Source organism: Rhamphochromis sp. 'chilingali', assembly GCF_963969265.1.
Source record: "Rhamphochromis sp. 'chilingali' genome assembly, chromosome: 17".
NCBI classification, from domain to species: Eukaryota; Metazoa; Chordata; class Actinopteri; order Cichliformes; family Cichlidae; genus Rhamphochromis; species Rhamphochromis sp. 'chilingali'.
The window spans coordinates 6,506,695-6,532,159 of NC_137944.1; the positions used below are offsets into that span (position 1 = coordinate 6,506,695).

The 25,465-nt window shown below is 40.6% G+C and overlaps 3 protein-coding genes across 4 annotated transcripts; all 3 read left to right on the forward strand.

Annotated features, from left to right (window-relative positions):
* Positions 1 to 2,595: 2,595 nt before the first annotated feature.
* Positions 2,596 to 3,518, forward strand: LOC308384877 (gap junction beta-4 protein-like; the record flags this gene model as incomplete). Its single annotated transcript, XM_080863510.1, has 2 exons — positions 2,596 to 3,152; positions 3,242 to 3,518. The coding sequence occupies exons 1-2, from the start codon at positions 2,617 to 2,619 to the stop codon at positions 3,516 to 3,518; spliced, it is 813 nt and encodes a 270-aa protein (XP_080719636.1). The 5' UTR covers positions 2,596 to 2,616.
* Positions 3,519 to 6,819: 3,301 nt separating this feature from the next.
* On the forward strand, positions 6,820 to 7,551 carry LOC308384894 (gap junction beta-3 protein-like; the record flags this gene model as incomplete). The annotated part of the gene is made up of 1 exon (XM_080863530.1): positions 6,820 to 7,551. One exon carries the CDS (start codon positions 6,820 to 6,822, stop codon positions 7,549 to 7,551), a length of 732 nt encoding a protein of 243 aa, XP_080719656.1.
* A 2,919-nt stretch (positions 7,552 to 10,470) lies between these two features.
* LOC308384355 (transmembrane protein 54-like) lies at positions 10,471 to 23,496 on the forward strand. 2 transcript variants are annotated; one of them, XM_080862857.1, is made up of 6 exons: positions 10,472 to 10,618; positions 13,035 to 13,228; positions 16,237 to 16,296; positions 19,337 to 19,528; positions 22,144 to 22,284; positions 22,368 to 23,496. In XM_080862857.1, the coding sequence occupies exons 1-6, from the start codon at positions 10,606 to 10,608 to the stop codon at positions 22,704 to 22,706; spliced, it is 939 nt and encodes a 312-aa protein (XP_080718983.1). In that variant the 5' UTR covers positions 10,472 to 10,605; the 3' UTR covers positions 22,707 to 23,496. The 2 variants fall into 2 exon arrangements, with proteins under 2 accessions (XP_080718984.1, XP_080718983.1); XM_080862858.1 differs by lacking the exon at positions 22,144 to 22,284 and having other exon boundaries at positions 10,471 to 10,618.
* Positions 23,497 to 25,465: the final 1,969 nt, after the last annotated feature.

Consider the following 25,465-nt stretch of genomic DNA (forward strand, 5'->3'; position numbering starts at 1 on the left):
CTTGGAATACCATGAAATGTACTTAACCATAATATGTATTTGCAAGGAGCATTTACAGCTTTGTGAGGTTGTGCTTTGCAAAGCAGTCAGTGGGAGCCTGTATAGAAAATCAGAAAAATCTATAAAAATTAAATGCAAATATGGACAGAAAAAATTGGGGACAACTTTTTGGTTCTTGGGCATCACCCTGTACTTTAATACAGATGGTATGACTTTAAAAGGTGACTGTGCACAAATGTTTGAAAAAGATTCTGAATTAACTATTTTTGCATAATGTTGGAAAAAGTATTTGACTGTTGTTTCAAGTAAGAATCATAATACTACAATATGAAGGTACGTGTTTCCAAGTCCGGCAGTCAAACTCCTTCAGAATCTTTTTTTAAATATGGAAATCTTTTTTTTTTATTGCAGCTATACCAAAAGATAGATAGATAGATAGATAGATAGATAGATAGATAGATAGATAGATAGATAGATAGATAGATAGATAGATAGATAGATGTATATGTATGTAGTTATTGATTGATTACTTGTAGTAAAAAAAAAAAGCATTAGTGTTAAAAGAGATCCATTATCACTCAGGGCATCTACATGAAACGTGTCATTATAATTCATAATAATTAATTAGAATTATAAATTAGAATTACTAAAAACCTATAATGTCATAATATACATTATGTTAGTATAGCGGCACGGTGGCATGGTGGTTAGCACTGCTGCCGCACAGCAAGGGGGTCCTGAGTTCAATTCCACCATCAGTGGGGTCTTTCTGTGTGGAGTTTCCATGTTCTCCCCGTGTTTGCGTGGGTTCCCTGCATGGGGATAGGTTAATTGGATAATCCACTAGGTGTGAATGTGCGAGTGAATGGTTGCCTGTCCCTGTGTGTTGGCCCTGCGACAGACTGGCAACCTGTCCAGGGTGTACCCCGCCTCTCGCCCTATGACAGCTGGGATAGGCTCCAGCGCCCCCCGCGACCCTGAAAAGGATAAGCGGAAGTGAATGGATGGATGGATGTTAGTATAACTATTAATCCACAAATAATAATAATGAGTCAGGTATTCCTGGGCCTCTCCGTCTGTGTAGGCTGTAGACATAAACACCTTCCTATAGCGTTGTTGCGTCTTTGTACATCAGTACTCTCCAAGAGTGAATATCAACTGCTGATCTAATCTAATATAGCTGGATTTCATTGTCCAGCTTCACGCAGACACGTACAATGTCATAACCATATTATACAGTCTGTGGTCTAAACCCAAAGGATTACTTGACTCTGGCTGATGTGGTTCTCTATATCCACTCTAAAGTTATTGTGCACTGTAGAGCTGTGGAGCCAGCCAGCAGACCGCCTTAATAGCAAGGGTTGATATACAAAAAGGTTGTTCATCTAGGACCAGCTTCATAGGTTATAAAATTGAGAATAAGGTTATTGTAACTCAAGGTTCAAGGTTCTTTATTATTTGTGTTGCAACTGTGTTGCATTTTGTCCAATCTGACAAGTTTTGTCTTGTGATTGTAACAGATTTTGCAAAAAATAAAATAAAATGATTTCACAGAGGTGCTGTGTCTTTTTCTGTTTTCTTGTTTTTCCCCTTTCTATTATGGTAAATGGTCTGTATTTGTATAGCGCTTTTACTTGGTCCTAAGGACCCCAAAGCGCTTTACACTATACACTATCATCCACCCATTCACACACACATTCACACACTGGTGATGGCAAGCTACATTGTAGCCACAGCCACCCTGGGGCGCACCGACAGAGGCGAGGCTGCCGGACACTGGCACCACCGGGCCCTCTGACCACCACCAGAAGGCAACGGGTGAAGTGTCTTGCCCAAATTATAATTTAGCTAAAGAGTGAATCAATATTATATTTTATTATAACCTCTGTTTTCTTTGTATTTTTGCAGGGTCTTTACCTCACAATACAAACCACCTTGAGGAACTGTTGTTGTGATTTAATGCTATACAAATAAAATTGAGTTCCTCATACAGGAAGGATGGGATTGTATAAATCACCTGTGATGTTTTGTCTTTGTTTCCAACTTATCCAAGGATAGGATCGTACACTTTTGGCCACATTTTAAATATACAGTAACGCTAAAGTCAGGAGAAGACAGGTTGGTGTGTATAAAAACTTTCCTCAGAAGTGAATACTCATCTGTCTCTTTCTAAGAAACTTCCTGATAGGCAGACTTTTTGTATCTTTTGACACAACCTGGCTCGTTGTATCACATACCTTTCCTTATTTATTCTAAGTCAGGCTAACTGGCTTTCTTTGAATGTAAGACTTGTAGCGTCCAGGATGGTGCAGAGCCTGTGTGAACTACTGAACTAGTCAAGGTGTGTGTGTGTTTTATCACCAGTTACAGAAGTGACTCTAGCTGAAGAATGGGTCTATGTTTGCTTTGTTCTGTGTACCTCCCTCCCTTTCTGACTGTGCCAAGAAGGCACAGGCAGGTATTAAGAAACATATTAAAGCACCTTCGTGCTTGACATGCCCAGTTCAGAGTGCGTCCAAGCGAGCGATACCTCAGCAGTGGGTCCCACATCTTGGGATTTTCTTTTTTAGTGCTCTGTTTCTACAATTGGGTTCAACTGACATCTGAAACAACACCATGAACTGGATCTTCTTGGAGGGTCTCCTCAGTGGGACTAACAAGTACGCCACAAGGTTTGGTCGAATCTGGCTTGCCATTGTCTTCATCTTCAGGCTCTTGGTCTTCTTGGTGGCTTGTGAAAAGGTCTGGGGCGACGAACAAAAGGACTTTGATTGCAACACCCGCCAGCCTGGTTGTCAAAATGTCTGCTATGACCACTACTTCCCCATCTCTTACACCCGACTCTGGGCTCTCCAGCTGATCTTTGTGACTTGTCCATCCCTTCTCGTGACTCTCCACGTTTCCTACAGAAAAGACCGGGAGCGTAAGCACCGGCTAAAGTACGGAGAAGACTGCACACCTCTGTATGATAACACAGGAAAGAAACGAGGGGGTCTCTGGTGGACCTACTTTTTCAGCCTGCTGTTCAAGATAACTGTGGATGGCGTGTTTGTCTTCCTGCTGTTTTACCTCTACGAAGCTGCCTTCTTTCCTCCACTGGTGAAATGCAGAGAAGAGCCATGTCCCAATGTGGTGGACTGCTACATTGCGAGGTAAGGGATACCTTTAAGGTTCTAAATGGCCAAAAATTTCAAACGCTTAATCCTACATTATGTTTTATCTCTTACACTCTGTTTTCCAGGCCAACGGAAAAGAAGATATTTACTGTCTTTATGGTGGTGACCAGCTTTGTGTGCATTTTCCTCACTCTTTGTGAGGTGTTATATCTGTGTGGGAAGAGGTTCCGGGAATGCTGCAAAAAAGGACCTCGCTCCATGAGAGACAACTCCTTCATGATGACCAGAGTTCCTCTGAGTGGTAATGAAAACTCAGCCTACAAAGAACCGGTTCTGGAGAAGAGTGTGACCAATGGAGAACCGGGCCAGAAGGGTTCAGCCCCGCCCTACACCATAGCCTGAGCTCATTATGTCCTGAGAGACATAATGAATTTTTAAATATCAGAATCAGAATCATCAGCAAATGCTTACAAATAGATGATGTTGGTTATTTTGAAACCAATTTTACATTTTAACTATTTTATGTTTTTGTTCCCCAACATTGATGTGTTGAGCATGTATGTACTGCTATTTCAATAAACGTTTAATCTGATACTATCAAAATGATTTTTTTTTTGGATGTATATGACCATATGTCAAGACTATCTCTCCACTCTACATATTCCACATGTTCAGCAATGTACACTGAGCAAAAATATAAACGCAGCACTTTTGTTTTTGCTCCCATTTTTCATGAGCTGAACTCAAAGATCTGAAACATTTTCTACATACACAAAGGACCCATTACTATCAAATGTTGTTCACAAATCTGTCTAAATCTGTGTTAGTGAGCACGTCTCCTTTGCCAAGATTATCCATCCCACCTTGCAGGTGTGACATGTCAAGGTGCCGATTAGACAGCATGAATATTGCACAGGTGTGCCTTAGCCTGCCCACAATAGAAGGGCACTCTGAAATATGCAATTGATCACACAGCACAATGCCACAGATGTCGCAACTTTTGAGGGAGCGTGCAATTAGCATGCTGACTGCAGGACGTCTACCAGAGCTGTTGCCCGTGAAATGAATGTTCATTTCTCTGCCATAAGCCTTCTTCAAAGGTGTTTCAGAGAATTTGGCTGTACATCCAACCGGCCTCACAATCGCAGACCACGTGTAACCATTCCAGCCCAGGACCTCCACATTGAGCATGTTCAGCTCCAGGATCGTCTGAGACCAGCCACCCAGACAGCTGCAGCAAAAATCGGTTTGCATAACCAAAGAATTTCTGCACAAACTGTCAGAAACCGTCTCAGGATCAAATGACCAATGGTGGGTGGGGTTGTGGTATGGGAAAGCGTATGTTATGGAAAACGAACACAAGTGTATTTTATTGCTGGCATTTTGAATGCACAGAGATACCGTGTTGAGATCCTGAGGCCCATTGTTGTGCCATTCATCCATGACCATCACCTCATGTTAAAGCATGATAATGCACGGCCCCATATTGCAAGGATCTGTACACAATTCGTGGAAGCTGAAAACATCCCAGTTCTTGCATGGCCAGCATACTCGCCCTACATGTCACCCATTGAGCATGTTTGGGATGCTCTGGATCGACGGATATGACAGCGTGTTCCAATTCCAGCCAATATTCAGCAACTTTGCTATTGAAGAGGAATAGACCAACCTTCCACAGCCCACAATCAACAACCTGATCAACTCTATGCGATGGAGATGTGTTGCACTGCATGAGGCAAATGGTGGCCACACCAGATACAGACTGGTTTTGCCACATCTGTGGCCTCGTGCTGTGTGATCAATTGCATATTTCAGAGTGGCCTTTTTAATGTGGGCAGGCTAAGGCACACCTGTGCAATATTCATGCTGTCTAATCGGCACCTTGACATACCACACCGGCGAGGTGGGATGGATAATCTCGGCAAAGGAGACGTGCTCACTAACACAGATTTAGACAGATTTGTGAACAATATTTGATAGTAATGGGTCCTTTGTGTATGTAGAAAATGTTTCAGATCTTTGAGTTCAGCTCATGAAAAATGGGAGCAAAAACAAAAGTGTGCGTTTAAATTTTTGTTCAGTGTAGATCTAGTCTTTCCCCTCAGAGAACCTGGGTTACAATGTAACCAACCGTTATGATTCTCCAATCTACATAACACAAAATTTCTGAACCTGTGCTGAATGAATTAAAGTAAACTGATTTTTTCTTTAACTACACTCAGAAAGAATTAGGCTGGACATTATAACTTCTCAACAATTTATCATTTTTTAGTTATCCACCATGGTTAGACTTTCATTTAAATTCCATCACTTTCTACAGAATGTTTTACCTGTTTGGAACATTCAACAGAAAAATCGTCACGCCAAAATATATAAAAGTTTATTTGAAATGCTGTTCTAGTTTCTGTAAACTTAGCAAGTGGCTAAACCCAACCCAAAGCTGAGACAGATCACTGGTGTTCTGGTTAAGTGCTTGAGACAAATTGCAATGCTGTAAAATGAACTAATAGAGCCAGACTGCTACTACCATTCCATAAGATCTTTTAAAGTAGTCAGCAAAACCACAATGTGATGTATCCACATGACAACTTCATGTGGTAAGTGAAGGGAGTAGCATTAAAAACAAACACTACTCCTACACTAGTTTCGCACCACCTCAGTAAAAACTACATTTGGCATTCCTTCTACGAGCGTCATATCAAAGAACAGATTTGTACTGAGTGTACTTATAACGTGGTGACTGCTGCACTTCCTAACCTTAGAAAATCAACAAACAAATGCATATACTGTTTAGCGATATCAACTCTCCATATCTCAGGTGCATTTTAGAGTTGTTGCTCAAACAAATGTTAGGTGGTAGCCTGGTTGACTAAGCACCTACCCAAGGACATATCTTCACATCTCAACTGCCTCATGAGACTGATAAGAAACATAAGAAACTCAAATCACAGTGGACAAATACAATTTAAAATGTGCCTTAGTAAGGCTAAATGATAGCGTATCACTACGTATGTGTATTTTGTAATTTTTTTGCTGCATTCATAACTTTAAGGTAGTATATTGTCCAGCACTCTGATTAGCTGGGTAGATGCCAGAAGTGGACACACCTCTAGATTATGACCAATCCGTCCAGAGGTTGAACCAATGCTACCTGTTTAACTTATTTTTTTAGGAAGTTTATTTCCCAGACTGGACGCATGAAAGACTGCGTGCAAGAACAGAAGTCATAAGGTAAGTTTCTTTTAGATACAGTCTCACATAAGTTATTTTTCATTTTAAAACTTTATTTAGAAAAAGAAATCCTTAAGTTTAATGGAAGAACTAAACGTGGAACACAGTTGAGGCAAGCTTCAGCTTAAACTCTTCTAAAGGTAGCCGAGGTAGAGAATCAAGTATCTTTTGTGCTGTCGAGGGATTTTATGTTATAAACCAGTGAGCATTTCATTAATTATTAATGGCATATTTCTTTAAAAGTGTCAAATTTTGAACATAAGTGAAAACATGCTGTGAGAAGTGGGAGAGCTTTAGGTTTCAGAGCTTCCGAGCAAAAGTTTGATCAGAAATGGGAACACCTATTTGAAAGACCCACTGTTGGGAACAGATATTCTCTGGATGATTGCATAACTTTGCCTTTATGTTTTCTTTTTTTTCCTGCCTCCCCAAATATTCACAGCTTAAAAGAAACGTATTGAAGCCTGAACTCATGGATTGGAAAGTTCTTCAGGGTTTTCTCAGCGGAGTCAACAAGTACTCCACTGCCTTCGGAAGGATCTGGTTATCAGTGGTCTTTGTTTTCCGGGTGCTGATCTTCGTGGTGGCTGCTGAGCGAGTCTGGAGCGACGAGCAGGGGCACTTCGACTGCAACACCCGTCAGCCTGGTTGCACCAACATCTGTTATAATCACTTCTTCCCCATCTCCCACATTCGCCTTTGGGCCCTCCAACTTGTTTTCATCACTTGCCCTTCATTCATGGTGGTGCTCCACGTGGCTTACCGGGAAGAACGGGAACGCAAGTACCGAGCCAAGCACGGCGAGAACACTCGGCTCTACGACAACCCGGGACAAAAGCATGGCGGCCTGTGGTGGACGTACCTGATGAGCCTCTTCATCAAAACTGGTTTCGAGATCACTTTTCTCTACTTGCTCCACTACATCTACAATAGCTTTAAGCTGCCCAGGAAGGTTCAATGCGATGTCAGCCCCTGTCCAAATCTGGTCGACTGCTACGTGTCTCGACCCACTGAGAAAACCGTTTTTTCCTACTTCATGGTGGGGGCATCCGTCCTGTGTGTGGTGCTCAACATTTGTGAGATATTCTACATGATTGCGACCAGAGTGGTGAATCGAAAACAACACGGCAGCATCAGAATTGCATCGAGAAAGGTCCGCCCTGAAGTGGACTGCGACGCCTGCAAGTCCTCTCACGCTGAATAGCTGAAGACCCTTTTGGGGAACTAAAAATCAAGAAATCTTCTCATGCCCCTTATTAATCACCTATTTTTATGCATTAAATGTTAAGTAGTTTCACCTTTGGCTTTCAAATCTTTGATATGGTGTTCTGCACATTTGAAGATCCCTTCCTAATATCATTCAAATGTAAGATTATCCACTTGACATCTGACACCTCATATCAGCTTCAACTGAACTTAAGTGTGTGTGTGTTTTGTTAACCTTCAGAAGGGATCTCTCCACGGCCCTAATGGACACGATGATAATTTAGGCCTCTGCGTGTTGTTGAAAAGCACCCATGAAAAAAGGTGAACGCATTCAGGTTTATTGTATTTACATTTATAAAGTTTCCAAAATGTAATTTAATGTAAATGTTTTAATTCCCTGTTGTGATCTTACAAATAAATGTTTGATGAAATATCAAGAACTGATTTTCACATTATGGGCTGAACATTCACAGATTTGTGACTACAGACAGTACAACACTGAGCAAAAGTGACTATTAATTTGTTTGACTTAGTCGCTCAAAGTGACAAAAATAAACATTACAACTTGTATATATTTGTAAAAATCTGTAAAATGGTCATTCAGCTTCATATTTCTTCAATAGCGTCACTGATCCACTTGGTGGCAGTCAAGCCTTATTGGCATATGAAGGGACAGAACCCATCAGTGATATCCCCAGAGTTCCGTTGTTTTGTGACTGTTTACCAGAGGTGTGGACTCGAGTCACATGACTTGGACTCGAGTCAGACTCGAGTCATTAATTTTATGACTTTAGACTTGACTTGAAAAAACGTTCTAAGACTTGTGACTTGACTTGGACTTTTACACCAATGACTTGGGACTTGAATTGGACTTGAACCGGTTTACTTGAAAAGACTTGATATTTTACCCCAAATATAAAATTTAACATGCATATTATATAGAGATTGAAAATGTGACGTCATTCACGGGTAGAACCGCAAAGGATTCTGGGAACTCGTGGCAAGCGGTACTAGCGCACGCAGGCTTTCAATTAAAATCAGTTATACAGTGATAAAAAGAAACACAAAAATGTCAAGAAGCTGTTGTATTATTAACTGCAATAGCCGGTCGCATGACAGCCACGGGAAGCCGACGGGTAAAGAGATCGGTTGTTATCGGATTACGTCGTTGAAGAGAAATTGTTCAAGCCATGTTTCCGAAGTAACAAAGATGCGACGGATGGCCTGGATTGCAGCCATTCAAAGATCAAATATAACGTCCCAGAACACTCCAGCTCACAGGTTAGTCTGCTCCAAGCATTTACACGAAGGTCAGTGTTTTTTAGTAGTTAATACGTCATTTCCATAACATAATTGGTGATATAGGTTACAAGCAAGTCTGGCGCTGAACAGAAATTGTCGCGCTATGCTCCTTTATTTATTGTGCATAAATAGTGAATTGTCCTGACACAATATTGCGTTTCGCTTCTGTTATTATGGTACATTGACAAAAACATATGCTTTTATTCACAGGATAAAACAGGTTTTTTGTATCACTAATTGCCCAGTACGATTACAGCATACAATATTGTTGTCACTGCTACATTTCTGTGATGCTACCAGAAATTATTTCCACTACTAATTAATTACCGTTGAGCTCAAAGGTCCTATTAATAAACGGTTAAGGAATGTATATTTATGACGACGATTTGTGAGACTGGTAAACTTATGATACGTACGATGGTCTTTCGTTCTACACGGTGCATTTCAAGGTCCTGCACCCATCCGTCGGTAAACTGTACCTGGGCTTGTTGCAGTGACCGGAAGTTACTAAACTTCATGAGTGTGTGCACTCACTCCAAGAACCGTATGATTATAAATATGCATATAAATATGCTACGATGAGATAGCTGACTTCATCTAACTAGCAAATGTTGTCCAGGCTACGTTGGTGATACAGTTTTTTTTAATGTGTATGATATTTTTGTCATGCGATTTTAAAGCCGGTCCTACAACCGCATCCAAGAATAACATGCAGCTTATCTCAGAACTGTCGGTGAAAATTATTCTTGGAGCTAGGTTTAATTGAGCTGCATTTTAAAGAGGTGCAATTTCACAATTTGTGTATATTTTCTAAGTTCACTATTTTGTCATGTGTTGAGAAAAACACAGACTTTAAAATTACATGGTCTAATATTTACATTTAGCATAACTGCAACATTATTTTTTCGTTTTGTTTTTTTTTTTTAAAGACTCGAAAGGACTTGAAATTCAAAGTTTCAGACTTGTGACTTGACTCGGACTTTTACACCAGTGACTTGAGACTCGACTCTGACTTGCCTGACATTACTTGAGACTTGACTTGAGACTTGAGGATAAAGACTTGAGACTTACTTGAGACTTGCAAAACAATGACTTGGTCCCACCTCTGCTGTTTACTATTTGGGCTTCTTTAAAAGATTATTTTGCTGTAGTTGCTACACATTCTTTTACTCTTGTGCAGCTTACTTATTTATTCAAACCAGCCACATATATTGAAGTTTGGACTTTTTTTTTTAATGGCAACTGTCAAACTGTCAAAAGTTACATCACAATCATTCAAATATTTTTACATTTAAAAAGAAATCTATAGGCAGTGCCCTGTCTGCATCAAGGTTAGAGAATATTATATATATATATAATTATTGAATTTACTTTCGAAATAAAAGCATGTATTTAAAACAATTTATTCAGGGGAGAAAATTTTTAATCCCAATTTATTTTTCCACACAAGAAAGAATCAGTTTAAAGTACTAAATTCATCGTGTCTTTTCATAATAACAAAAAAGCTTATCGACAGTTTTGAAAACTCATCAAGTATGCTCCACTTTCAGGGATCATTGTTTTATTTTGAAAAGCGTCGTGCAGGAGTGTCAGAGACTGTGACTTTCTGTCCGACGGGATTGTGGAGATCACTTTGAAGAAGAAGCGAGAGCACGCTGACACCGTCCCACCCCAGGACAGCCTGTCTTTTGAATTAAAATAATTTAAAACAAACAAACAAAAAAACCTACCGAATGGTGACCTGACAGAGATGGGCGACACAGGTAACAAACAGGAGTGTGGGGGTTTGGGGATTTAATCGCCTGTAAAGTGCTGTCAGTGTTCCAGACTTCAGTGTTTGTTTGGGTGTGGTGGTGGTGGCGTGGAACTAGTTTATCAGGTCACTTTTAATACCGCAATAACAGAGTGACTGCTTACTTTGGGCATTTTCTCTAAACGTTATCACCCTTTACTGGCAGATTCAAACAAACCCAGCACCGTGTTACATTGTCACAACTGTCATGCCTGTGCGTATGGGGCGCCGTTTGTAAAGTGAAACATGCTGAAATTAACGGCAACATTTTTCCACATTTAGCTCAAAACAAGTCATTTTTTACAACATTTAGTAAAATATTTGTAACTTTTCATATTTAAAACAGAATTTTAAATGTTAAATCAAAATGTTAAATATTCAATCTAAATGTTAAATCTAAATATTATATTTAAATCTAAATGTTAAATGTTAAATCTAAATATTATATTTAAATCTAAATGTTAAATCTAAATATTATATTTAAATCTAAATCTAAATGTTAAATCTAAATGCTAAATGTTAAATCTAAATGTTTAGGCTAACATGCAAATTTATTGCACGGATCAGCGGAAATACCAAAATAAAAGCTTTCCGAAAACCTCCGGTGCAAAAGTGTGCCGGTAGTGGTCAGACACGTTCGTTCTCACTCCCAAAGTGTAATAATTTTCGCTAGGTGACAAATTGTCAACATTTCATGCTTTCGGGTACCCAACACGTTCCTAAATTACGGCATCGGAAAAAGGAGAGCACATGAGAACCGTTTGGACTCAATCTACACATGTTCGTTCATTTTCTAAAAATCATTTGGAAAACACTATTTTACGTCATTTAACTGCTAGTAAAGGTTAGGAATAAGGTTATAGTTAGGGATAAGGTTAGGTTTAGGGCTGGAACACATGGCTGAAACGTCTATTATGGCGGGACCGTCATTCCACTGGAATTCAGCCATAACCCGACCATGAGAAAGCACGTCCGGCGATTTAGCTGAAAACATCGGAAGATCCGTTTTGTCGGCCATCCAAAGGTTCAGCAGTAGTGCACTCTTAGTAGCTGCAGTCTTCACTTCACAATCGCTGCAGCACATGTCCAGCAAAATCGCTGGACATGCTCGTAGGCAAGAAGTGAAGCAGCACATGGCGGGGAGAAGTGAGGAGGAGAACAGACACAATTTTGCACCGGAGGTTTTCGGGAAGCTTTTATTTTGGTATTTCCGTTGATCCGTACAATAAATTTGCATATTAGCCTAAATATTTAGATTTAACATTTAGCATTTAGATTTAACATTTAGATTTAACATTTAACATTTAGATTTAACATTTAACATTTAGATTTAACATTTAACATTTAGATTTAATATTTAACATTTGATGAAAAGTTACAAATATTTTACTAAATGTTGTAAAACATTACTCGAAAAAATATGTTTTTGTAAGGTTTTGAGCTAAATGTGGAAAAATGTTGCCGTTAATTTCAGCATGTTTCACTTTACAAACGGCGCCCCATATGTGCGTGGATGTTTCACGTGGCAAGAGGCGAGTAAACATTGACCAGATATTTAGTTGTGAAACTGTTGTGGCTGGAATAAAGGAATAAATATGGATCTCACTTGGATGGATCGCCGTACGAAATGTATGCGAGGACCGGTGTCACGTGACTACACAAACCCCATCAATATTTATTATATAAATTGAGATGTGATCCAGATTTCATAAGAAAGGGAGCCTTGTTCATGCAAATTTTCTACTTCATAATTTTACTTTCTACTTGAGCAGCTTTGGCAGTTCATAATAATCCTTCTTTCTATTAAACTGGGCCTTGGAGCATCCCTTGATTTTATCCAGCGTCTGTGTTAGCGCCTTTCCCCTTCCCTTAAAGCTTGCTTTCTTCTGATTGGCTGTTTCTAGTAAACAGAAGGTTTCAACAACAGGCTTTTCACAAGATGAGATTAAAGTTGATGTGCAAGCCTAAAAGTGACACAAACAGGGCGTGTGTCTTAGATGATGACATTGATGACATCACACAGAGCCAAGAGTAGATAAGCTTGTCAGGAACTGTATCTGTAGTTTCCGCTTTTGGATAAGAGGGATTATTGTGCATTACATGAAGCTAATGTGGGTTTATTGTGAGCATTGACTGGTTGAAAAGATGGGGGGGAGCATAACAGGCCAAGTGTAGATTTTTTTGTCTTGGAAATCTTTGGTCACCTCTTACACACTTGTTTGGGACAGCCTGCGCTCAGCAGCTAATTATTAACACGGCTGACATCTCCGCCGTGGTTTTGACCTGGCCCCTGTGTTTCTGATCAATACGGCGTGGATGACGTAAAGTCACCTCTCTCTGCTCTGCTGCTGTGGATCGACCTGCTTCTTTTCTCCCTCTCCCATCAGGACTGTGCGACAGCCTGCAGGATCCCAAGGCCCTGATGAAGATGGGTCTGAGCGTGATTCTAGTCGGTCACGTGAACTTTCTGTTGGGAGCTCTGGTGCATGGCGTGGTGCTCAGGTACATCAGCATCAAAAACCAGGACCGTACCATGCAGTACGCCATCGCCAACGTGGTGGCCATCACATCTGGCATGCTGGTGAGCATTTTGGCACTAACAAGGATAGAGCTAGAGGACATCTCTGTGGAGGGAATTTTAGGAAATCTAATCTTTATTAATAACTGTATAAATCCCACTGTGGCTAATTTAGCTCGGAGAAGCTTGTTGTGCATAAAACACAGTAACATCCAAACAAACACGTGAGCTAAAGCATCAAAAACCTTTACTAGCAGGTAAGGTATAACGATGCCCTGAAGGTAACAAAGAGAACTGACCTGCAAGACCACATTCAAAAAGAGCCAAAACACCCCCAATCCTCCTCTCTGGAGGATTGGTTAAAAAAATGTCATCTTTGCTTCACTCCTGTGATTTTTAGAACAGGTTTTAACTATTTAAAAATAAATCTTTGGCATGAATACTACTTCTACTATTATCACTAACAATAACGACAACAATAATAATGATAAAATATTGCCTTTTCGTTATTATTTATAGTTAGGGTTTTCCAAAATACCATATGCTACAACATGCAATATACAAACATAAACATATTCTAGTTTTTCATGCTTTCTGTTAGCTTAGTGATGCTAAAGCTTGAAAATGTGCAACAGACTGGAAAGAAGTTTGCCCTCAGACTAAAAGTTCACTCTCAGTGCTGCAGCCAGTGTAAACTTTTCAGCTGCCACTCCCATTCAGTCGGGGAATAGTCATTTGTGACTAAAGCTTTATTTGCTTGATCATACTCTGTCACCCTGAGTGTCACACATCCAAAACAGTGTGGACGAGTTAAGGTCACGTGGAGCAGTGTGCAGATAAAGATGGTGGTGAGACGCGACAGGCCGGTGCACGGGTTTTGTAAAGCCGATGGTGATTTTGTGTGTGTGTGCGTGCTTGTTTGTTTTCTTTGTGCAGGGTAAGAATTCTTTTACGTGCGTACGTTTTATTAAAGTATTACCAATGTTGCCTTCCCTCGTGGTGATGACAGCACAAAAAACAATAGAATTAACTGTTTTTCAGGATTCATAAGTTATAAATCTGTAGACAAATTCACAGCTGTGAAGTAAAAATATACTTTACTGTACTTAAGAAGATTTTTCAGATGTCTTTACTTTACCTTTTCAGCTTTTTACTTGTACTCCCTACATTTTAACCAAGATATCTGCACTTTCTACTCATTACATTTTCCAAACAAGTTCTTTACTCCAGGTTTAACGCTTTTGAGGGGGCTATTATTTCCTGACATTGCTAATGTTCAAACATTAAAGTGATTGGAGGCTAAATGGGGAGAACAAGAAAAAGGACAATCAGTCCTGCTGGTGTCTCCATCACTGGTGCTTATTACAAAGAAATCTAAGAGGCAAAAAAACCCAAATATATAATCTATACACATTATATCATTTGTTGTACTATACTCAGGGGTTAAGTGGGCCGGAACAATCTGGGATGGCTTTTTTGGTGCAGATCGTCCAAAAGTTGTGGTTGAAGTACTTAAACATCTAGCTAGCGCTACAGAAGAGGCGCTAGCGTAAATTAAGTAACTTTTTGTTTGTTCAGGGGTTTGTTTTGGTAGCAGGTAATTTCAAATAAGTTTCTAAAAGCTCAAGAGATATCAACAAATACACTATCTATTTGTATGCAGTTGGTCACGCGTTACGTCTGTTGGCTAAAGATCCAGCTGCTGTATTTCCCAGGAAAAGAAGAGTGCTCGATAAGTTCACTCAGAGCTACCATCTGATAATCCCGTTGATCCTGCATCGTCATCGGTCCAGGATCAAGATTCCAGCTGACCAATGATGTTGTCTGAGGAGTCAGTTAGCATTAGCCAGGAAGTTAGCTAATGCTTTTAAAAACTATTGCTAGATAACCAGCATGAGTAGCGTAAATTTGGAGTAACAGCAAAGCTGATAATATTGATAATATACACATTATATAATATAACTTAATAAAGGAAACACTTGACATGCTTACATTTTTTCCAGACGAGAGTTTCTTATAAACAAAGGCTTTTTTCTTTTTCTTTTTCTCCGAATTCCAAAGTTATGACACAACGTGATCAATCAATTGCAATGTCGATCCTGGAACAACATTATTATCATAATGCATGATTAACATCAACACAGGGATATGGCCAGATACGCTCAATCAGAGATGGAGAAAGATGTAAGACAGATAAGACGGGCTTTTACGCTGCCCTCACATGCTGAATGTCACTTTGCTTCCAAATAACAGATGGTTATCGGAATTCAAATTTTAAAATGATAAGGTTTGTATTCATGTTTGTGGGAGGTTCAAAAAGCTGGTAGAAATATCCAAAGAGTTACTTTTTACTTTCTGCCTTTTCTCTCTTACTTGAGTTAATAAATTGAATCAGTACATTAACATTTACCAAAGTACTTGTTATCACAAGCATCTGTATGTCTGCTTTAGTGATGAATGTGCTCACTTTTGCCATCTCTGGACAAATATCACAGGCTTAAGTTGACTTTTCGTTTCTAATCTGCAGCTCCGGCCTTTGGTTAATTGGACTACCCCAACTCTAGTTAAAAGTTGCTGATGTCGTTCATAGGGGATTGATGTGATGTGCTCGTTACATATAAGAATGAAACAAAGTCACAATGACTCTGCTGTAAGATGTGACCACATTTTAAGACAGGGTTCACTTCTGGCCGTTCTTTGGGTTTGTGCCATAAATGATTCTCCTTGCTGCTATGAGGAAGCAATTCTGAGAATGACATGCAGCACATTTGTTTGTATGTGAAAATAGGTCAGTGTTAAAGTTCATTAAAACCATTTTTAATGTATAAAGAACTCTAGAATAATGTTTAATCTCTCTCTGAAAAATGTGGCTTGTGTAGGAATCTGAGTGGTTTTCACTTAGTTTGAGCCACTCTGTGAAAATGCTGCTCCTCAGGTCTCCTAAAAATATCTTTCAAAAATACAGAGGCACTTAAAGATGTGTTTGAATTGCTTGCAGTGCGTTCCCTGTTTTGTTTTTGGGTTTGTTTGTTTTTTGTTTTTTTTTAATGTCATCTGTGTTCTTTCCGCAGGGAGTTGTTGCTGGTATTCTGGCTATCGTCCTCTCTAAAAACAAGAAGAGTAAATCCCTGGTTAGTATCTCTGCAGTATGCTTTTTAATCTCAATATCTGGAGAGTAGGTTCCTTTCTCCTTGTGTTATCCACCTTTTCTCCTTTGCTTTTCTTATTGATCTAACATTACTGTGCCAGAGCGGTACCTTCACAGCGCTCCAGCACTCTGCTCGCCTGCTTTTGCTTTGATATTTTACAGCTTCCTCACCTTTTTCTCTCTGTCGTGACTTAAAAAAAAGCCTGCACATTGCCTCAGGTGTCTGAATTCAGCCCTGCAGAGCTGGATTTGTGTGCGTGTTTCTGTTTTTTTCCCCCCCTCTCACTCCCTGCATCTCCTCTATGTTTATTCAGTTAGCTGTCGGGCTGCTCAGACGGGACTGACGAGGCAGCTTGCTCATGAGTGAGCTGTAGCTTGATAAACCACTCCGGTTTCCTTTGTTAGCGAGTGCCTCTGTGAAGCAGGCTGTGAGGCGGCAGTTTGAGTCCATTACATCTTGTTATGTAACTCAGTCATCCACTTCAAGTGATGAGTGAACACGGGCCTTTCTTACATGTGGCTGCTGTAGGTGTTTTTTTTTTTTTTTTTAAATTTCTTTTTACTGGCCTTATTGGGTTTTGATTTAACAGCTCAGTCATCTTCGCAAATTGACTTTAAATATCTGGGCACGCTGATTAGCTGCATCTCACCTTCTGTAAATTCGGGATAGGTTTCTCCACCCAGCGTATCATTCATTATCGTGCATCATTCATTTGTAATACAAGTATGGCTAAGGCTTGCATAATCAGTCTATTTTCTTATCTTCTTATCATGCATGGAGGCTGGAGCTTATTCCTGTTGCATTGTCCAAGAGGCGTGCTACATCCTGAATGGATTACTATTATTTTTTCTTTTTTAAAACAAATCATAAGTAGTTCCTTAGAACAGGCGATGACTGTACTTAGGAAACACCATTTGTAAAACATCAGGAAATAAACTGCAATGTTTGTGTTCATGGTTAAATTGGACTTTAGTTCCCATTTAAAATTGTTTTTAACCCAAGCTTTTTATTGTGATCAAATCAAAATTTTCATTTCAAATCTATAACCCACAGTCTACTTGTGTTTTGTGGACTTGGAGAAGGCATTCAGCCGCATCCCTCCGAGTGTCCTGTTGGGGGTGCTACAGGCTATGGGGTGTTTGCTGTAGATCTACAGCAGGAGCTTGATCGAAACTACTGACAATAACCCAGACTCGTTCCCAGTGGGTGTCGGACTTTGCTACGCCTGCCCTTTGTCACAGATTCTTTTCATTCTTTTCAGATATTATGGACATAGGTTTTAGGTGTAGCCAGGTGGCAGTAGGCTTTCACTTTAGTGGCCTCAGAATCTCATCTCTGCTTTTTGTAGATGATGTGATTCTGTTGGCATCCAGCTGTCCTCGCCAACCGGCCCTGAACAATTGGTAGAAAATGGATGGATTGCTAAGCCCCTAATCACACAGGCCTATCTTAATTGCCGACTGGTTGGTGAGTGGTTGTTGGAGGTTGTTTGTTGTGATGGGTCACAGAAGGAGTGCTGCAGCAACCCCCAACCTCTGAAACCAACACTTGGCAAAAGGAGCAACATACAAACAGGCAACCACAGCAATGTTTTTAGCAACAAAAGCAATTGCAAGGAGGTTGTCAGCACAGCTGTATAAGTTCTTACAACTAGTTTCACCTAGCAGCAGCTAACAACCTCCAGCAACCACTTGCAAACAATTTAGGGAATATAAATTTTTCCCTAGCAACTAGGGGCTAGCAGAAGGCATTGCAGGTTTTTAAGCCTGTATGATTGGGGCTTTAGCAGTCGATTTCACAGCAACTGCCAGCAGCCTCTAGCAAGTACTTGCAACAGATTGGGTAACATTTTTTTTTAATAACAACCAATGGTTGCCAGGCAGTCTTTTAACGCTCTCTAATCCTGTGTGAGCCTAAGGCTGCTATCTGTAGCTTTTACTGTGCAGCCATCAACATTCAAATCATAATGTGTTTTGAGAGCCTATTATGTTATGCTACGCTACGCTATGCGACGCTATGCTAGGTTATGGCAGTGCAGTCAGGACAAGCAAGGCGAGAGAACATGTCCAAGCAGAGAAAAACCGATTTCTTTTGGGGTTTTGGTTTAGTTTTTTTTTTTTTTTGTAATTTAGGGTTGTTGTTTTTTTGTGTGTTGAGGGAGCTCAACTCTTTGAAGACAGAAACACAATATTCAGACACAGGAGTTCTTTTGACAAGAACACTTATCTTGGTATATGAAATCTGATAGGCTGCATAATGACAAATTGCGATAAATGGAGGGACACAACAATTTAAAGTCTACTTAATCAAAAGCATGGTTAAAGTCCAGCCATCCATCCATTTTCCTCTGCTTATCCAATTAAGGGTCACGGAGGCAGCTGGATCATATCATAGAGGCAGAGGACGCCAGTCCACCACAGAGCTAACAAAGAGAGACAGACAACCATTCATACTCACATTCATACCTATGGTCAATTTACCTAACCCCATTTGTGTGTTTGGACTGTGGGAGGAAGCCAGTATAACTGGAGAGCCCACAGACACAGGGAGAACATGCAAACTCCACACTGCACCCCCTTGTTGAAGTGAGGTCGTTAAATATCAAACTGTTTTGTTTGTTTTTGTCGAGTTAGTCTTGCTGTTCTTTGCATATTTCCTTATGAGCATCAGTCAAAATCCTGCTCCTGCTTTTGCTTGCTTTACTATCCTAACTAACCCTGTTTGTATTGCAAACTTCTTGTTGTGGGTGGGGAGGATGAGGAGTCTATGGCAGTGAATCAGCACGCACAGTAGCAGGAGTGGAACCAGAATCATTAATACACCTGTGCTTTTGTTGCTCTGACATGTCAGAGCGGCTGCTGTGAATAATCTCAGCTCTACTAATGTTTGTTTCTCTTTTGCTGTCTTTTTCTTTTCTTTTTTTTTAAAGTCTATTTCCAGCTGGAGATGCCCCAGTTTCCCAGCTGGGAGAATTTTTCTTTCCTGATCATCTAAGTTGTGCTTCTCTCTTCCTTTCCCCTAGACGTGGTCTCTCTTCACAGTGAGTCTGGTTGCGTCTTTCACGGCAGCGGCTTCAGCCATTGGCCTTTTTGTATCCGTGGTGAGGGCCATTGTTCACGGTGGGCGGAGCTTCATGACTTTCTGCCGCTTCCCTGACGCCACCGGCTACTCCAGCGTCACCAACGAGTGTCCCTTTGACCCCACACGCATCTACGTGAGTGCATTAGTGTGCGCGCCACAGATGCTGAGATCAAGGCGTGACCTGTGACCTTTTCTGCAGCAGATGGCTCTTTGAACAGCTGACTGTTGTGACATAATCACAACAGAGGCTGTGCATCATGGTGGCAGCATTCCCTTTTGTACTGTGTGTGTGTGTGTGTGTGTGTGTGTGTGTGTGTGTGTGTGTGTGTGTGTGTGTGTACATAAGGGTGTGGGAGAAGGAGTGGGAGGCTGGGTGTCTGTCTTCTCTGTCACTCAGGCTGTCGCGCTTGTGCGGCTGACGGACTGGTGGCACAAACGCTGACCTGACCCCGTCAGCTAGCTCCGGGCTGCGTCCAGACACCGTTACGCTGTCAGACGCACTAAGCCTCACGGAAACATCCACACATCAGCAACACTTTGGCGTTTTAACACCCAATGTAGTTGACAATTTGTTGCATCAGTCACCTTCATCTTAGAGTGGATTTATTCTTGGCACGGGGGGTTAATGGCACAGCTGCTGCACGCGGTGTAGGTTATCATTTGTAAGTAGCACAGACACGGCCCTGGGCAGACAGTCCCCACCGCCACCGTGTTTGTATTCTTTCAGTCAATTGTGTGGCTCAGTGAGTGGGAGGGCTTCACTTGTCTAAATATTGAAAAGGAGACTGCCATCGTGCAGTCGTGTCTGCAGTGCAGATCGTCACTCATCATGATAGAGAGCGGTAATCACAGGGTAGCATGTTATGCCTCGTTTCTACATTGTTTCTCTGGGTGAACAGATATGTTTCCGTTTGAATCAATACATCTGTGTAAGTCATTTAACCATGATTGTAACCGCCTGTGGATCGTGCTTTTATTTACTTTATTTAGTGCCCTACACCGGATGATTGGGATGAGAACAGGGCAAATCATCCTGAAGATCACAAAAGACAGTTAAAGCAACGACTACCTCAGACGTACTACCTTAAAACCCTGACATTCAAGCTGCTTTAAATAACACAGGTGTTTTCACATTATAGTATAGCTGAAGAAGCCAAAAATGCACTAGTGCTGCTTGTTATTCCATTACAGTGGTCCCTCGCTATAACGGTTCACTTTTCATTCAGCTTGTCAACTTTACATAAATCTTCCATCGCTAGCAGCGTGAGTCTGAAGTGCTGTACAGTATGTAAGTTTTCTCCCCGACAAACACAACAATGTCGATGAAATGTTTTGCACCGTCAAAGGAAACCATGGGTGCCTTTGGTTTCATTCTATAATACTGAACTTATTTTTCTACAAAGGTTTGAACTTTGAGAGAAAAGTGTGAAAATGTTCATGCCTGTCTGAGAAAAGTGTATAAAGTGTGCAGTGAGGGATTTTACAGCCTTAAAACATCTATAATAAATGTAAAAAATAATATAAGGTTGGCTACTTTGCCGATTTCACCTATCACCGGTTATTTTTAGAAAGTAACTCCTGCGATAAACGAGGGACCACTGTATATACAGAATTATTTTGTTCAATATTGAGATTACAATTGCTCATAGACCTAAAAATAATTAATAACAAGTACATTTATTAGAATTTAAGCAAAGAGAAGAAACTTGTCTTGTTAATTATGTGGATTTCTTCGTGTTTTATTTAGAATTCCTCTGAATAAATAAATCAGTGTGAACCTGCCACAGTCTGACAGGACGTGAACGGGAGTGGTAGAAGGAAATGAAGCTAAAAGGAAAAGTGGGGGAATTATTGCAAACCTGAGTACATAATGTAAAGCGTAATAATAGGATTCCTATTGAAGCTCCTGGCACACAGTTTTTGTGCTGATGTTAATGCCAGAGGAAGATTGTGGTTACGGAGTCTGTATTTAGTATTTAGCGACCCTCGCTCTCCATCTTTGTCTGCTGACACTTTGCGGCTGCGTTGCTGTGCAATCAAGTTCTTCTGCTTTCTTTCTGGAATGAGGGTTGGATTATCATCTTTGGTGTGTTTCTTCCTCATTTTACAGCCACATAAAGTTTGTGATGGACCAAATTTAAGCTGGACCCCAGAGCATCAAGTTTTGTCTTAGTCTATTGAGACTGCAGACCATGCTGTTCACTCAGTGCTGTGTATTAGCTAGCGGCCTCCAATATGGCTGCCGGAGGGTACATTACATCACCTGAGAGTGTATTTTGGACTTTTCTGGCACACATGCATGCTTAGAAGCAGTAATGATGGTTATGCAAGCCTTATGTTCTGTGCTTCCTGCATATTTCATCATGATTTACAAAGAGAGCTCCAAATTTCGAGCGGTGCACTTTTTTTATTCTCTTTGTAGTCTGCGAGTCAGTGTGCCCAACAACAAAAGGCATCTCTATTTCTTTGAATTCCCTCTGTAGCATTTCATGCTGATACTCTGCTCTGCATATTTTATCCAGCCTCTCCTGTACAAACTGAAATTCCCACAGCAGGGCTGCAAACCAGAAGTTTTTTGGTTTGCAGCCCTGCTGTGCAATCTGAGAACACGTTCACTTCTGTATCACATTATTATCTATACAGTTTCCCCATTTTATGTGAGACTGCAGAGCACCTTTACAGATATTGTTCTCTGAATGGTCCAGCTGGTGTTTCCCCCCAGCTCATCTTCACCTTCTCCCTCCCCAGAGTACGACTCTGATCCTTTGGGTGCCTTTAATCGTGACTTGTCTCATCCAGCTGGTGTTTTGTGCCCGCTGCCTTGCTGTCTGCATTTCCTTTCTGGGTCTGCCTTGCTGTCCTACCAGGAAGAGACCCAGAGGCAGATCGGTGAGATTTTGACTCGGGCATCTATTGAACTCTACTGGCAGTCTGTGCACTATAACTAAAGCCATTTTTTGGTGTCTCTGTAGATTAACGCTGTGGTGCCAATCGAGAAAGGTGCTTCTCCTCACTATTCTAGACCTCCAAGTAGCTACAATGAACCTGCCCCTGGGCATACAGAGCCTCCAAGAACCTACAGCCAACCACCAAGAAGGAGCACAGCAACTCCACAACGCCAGCACCGAACTCCCACCCCTCCACAGGACCACAGTCTTCCTCCCTCGGAGAGGCAACCTCTTCGCCAGCCACACAGAGTGAGATCAGACAGAGAAAGGCAAGTAACAAGAGCTGGAAGCCAGCAAATGGCGACGGAGCAACACCGGCTCTTGCAAAGGGGTGCGCTGGAAAGGTCCAGCTTCTGGATATAGCGTTATTTAACGCAGCAGATCTACTCGAAGAGCCAGAAAAAGTCTTATGAGGTTCCAGCTACAGTACTTGGAGTCAAACTTCATGCTCATAACCTGTCAGTACTTTAAAGCTCTGGCCTCAGATGAAGATGTTTCTTTAAGAGGAAGTGATCTATGAATATTCTGAGGCCCAGATTATTTCCCAGTTATGGGAATTTGTCAGTTCTCATTCTTGTCATCGTGTTGAACAAAATATGCACATCAGGAGGAGAGATGCTGCAAAGAGAGGACACAGTGCCGGGTCTGAATGGGATTATGAGAAATAGCTGGTCAGTTTGTTGTCAAGGGTTGGATGAATGATCCGATGTCACTGTGATGTCAGCTGTTCGGACCTGTTTAAAACTCGATTCACACTTTCCCATTATAAAGCCATGAGGCAGGGCTAATCTGGAAGTTAGCGCTCTCCAACACTGAAATCTCTACCACAATTCAAAGCTCAGTATTTCACACACGCCAAAATGTGACCACAAAATGTTTTCATTGTGGGGTTTTTTGGTGGGTTCTTTTGCACAATGCCAACAGAATTGGAAGAACAAGATGAAAATATTCTTTATTCTGACTTTGTTGGGATGTAAATGAGCTGCTCTCCTGGTGTTACAATGCTTTTCCTCTTTTTTGTTGAGGATAGAGTCTCAGGTTTGCCTAACAGGGTATGAGATGCATTTTGTTTTCTTCTTTTAGCTCAAGTCAAATTAGCACTGCACATGTTGTTTTTTTTATTTCTTAAGTAAATAAAGTTTTTATTCAAGAAACCACACCATTGTTATGTGTTTTGTTTCTGAACTTTGGCACCAAAACATTTTTAGCACATGGTAACCCCAGCAGCTCGTGAGTGACCTGACAGGTAGGACTGGTTATGCATGACTTTTAGCCAGGTTGGTACAAACCATCTGCAGGTGCACGTGAAGAAGTGCCTGGAATATATATGTCATGTTTTAATTATATTACAGTTCAGCTGTCAGATCAGACATGATCTGCTCAAACATAAGGCTTGGGGACCAGAATTGGGCCACCACAGACTCCCAATTCGGTCGACTGGGCTGCTTAGAAAAAAAGGAGAGAGGAATAAATGTTGGATTTTCTTTCTTTTTTTTTGTACAATGGGTCTGCAAAAAAAGGCTATTTTATGTGAATTAACAAAAATCTTTCTGCTCCATAATTAGAGGACCGTCTGGGCAATGACCTACTTTTTTCTGCTGATTTTTTTCCCCTTGTAATTTAAGCCCAAAGATTAATGCTAGCAGATGTTTTTCTTTAAAACTGCATTCTACATTTCTATATCATGTAGACAAAATGAGACAATGTTAAAATTGAGCGTCTTATTCCTATATTAAGATAATTAAATGTTTTAATATGATAACAATGTCAGTGGTTTACAACTCTAAGCAGTTTCACAGAGTTTCATTGGTTTGATCCAGTTAAGACAAAAGCAGACTGTATGTCGACCCCTGTTTTAACGTTTTCCACACGTATCCAAAATGACCACAAATGAGGACGCAGTGCACACGTGCAGCTTAGAAACACATATATTTCGATTTCAGGTTCAACAGAATAAACATGACATCCTCAGATGAGGTTTTCATGCAACAGAAAAGTAGGAAGGAAGAAAGGAGGTTCGTATTTATCCAACACAAAGTACCAGTTTATCAGAGGCAGTGAGAATAGAAAAGGATTACACTGTAATAGATCAGAGAGTAGCAACTGTTGTTCTTTATCCTACCAGCAGAAGGCAGTGATACTAAAGGATCCCCAAAGCAGAGGTGCGGCTGGTTAGGAAGCTCCTGTGCGAGTGTTTGGTACTAGTTAAATGTCACATAGATGCAGCAGCACCAGGACGACTCTCAGCCCCCACTGCTACAGTAGTATTCAGTAAGTTAGCTAAATTCTGGCTAATGATGTCAAGATAAAATTGAAAGGAGACAACAACGTGTTGGCGTTCTGTCTGCAGAACACACCATTGAAACTAATATTACAGGCCAGAGGTGCCATGCTAACTTTGAATTAACAATAATCCTGATATTTAAAAATAAAATATCAATGTTGTTTGAGTATTTATGAATTCATGACTACATTCCTACCTCCTCCCTGCTGTGTTCATTAAAGAAGACAAAAAATTTGACCGAGAGCATTATTTTCTATAACTATTGAAATACCGTCAACGTGATTTTGTGTTTTGCTCATCACGACACCCATGATGACAAAATCCATCATGACAAACTGATATCCTTGAGTCCAACTTCCTTATGCGCCATATCCACACATTTTCTGTTAGCTTTGTCCCATTGCTTCAATTTGAGTGTGTGTGTTTTACCTTGAAAACACAAGAGGGCAATAGTGATCTGACTATCGGGGCATTTAAGGCGTGATAAAGGAGAATGGTGCTGGCCGTGCTGCAACCAGTGACTATGTTTATTTCAGGTTCAGGTCTTCTTCACAACTGCATCTGGTCTTTTTAAAACCTCAACAACGCACAATACTTATTTGTCACTGATACAGGAGACAAGTTTATAATTTTAAATTTTTTAAAATATATTCAACATTCTTTCTGCTCTATAAATAAGATCAAACAGATCCAAATTAGAACACATTTCCGGACTCGCTGCAATCTTGTGAAAGACGTCCCTTCATCTAACTGCTCTGCAAGCAGACTAATCCAGGAGGTTAAAAAATAATAATAATAAAAAAATCATTAAGCTAGAGAGTGATGAACAAGCCCTTAG

Bases quoted from the DNA above. Each gene is read 5' to 3' on its own strand.
- LOC308384355 (XM_080862857.1), top strand. The intron at 13,229-16,236 runs GTGAGCATTTTG...TTCTTTCCGCAG, and splicing joins CCATCACATCTGGCATGCTG to GGAGTTGTTGCTGGTATTCT. The intron at 16,297-19,336 runs GTTAGTATCTCT...CCTTTCCCCTAG, and splicing joins ACAAGAAGAGTAAATCCCTG to ACGTGGTCTCTCTTCACAGT.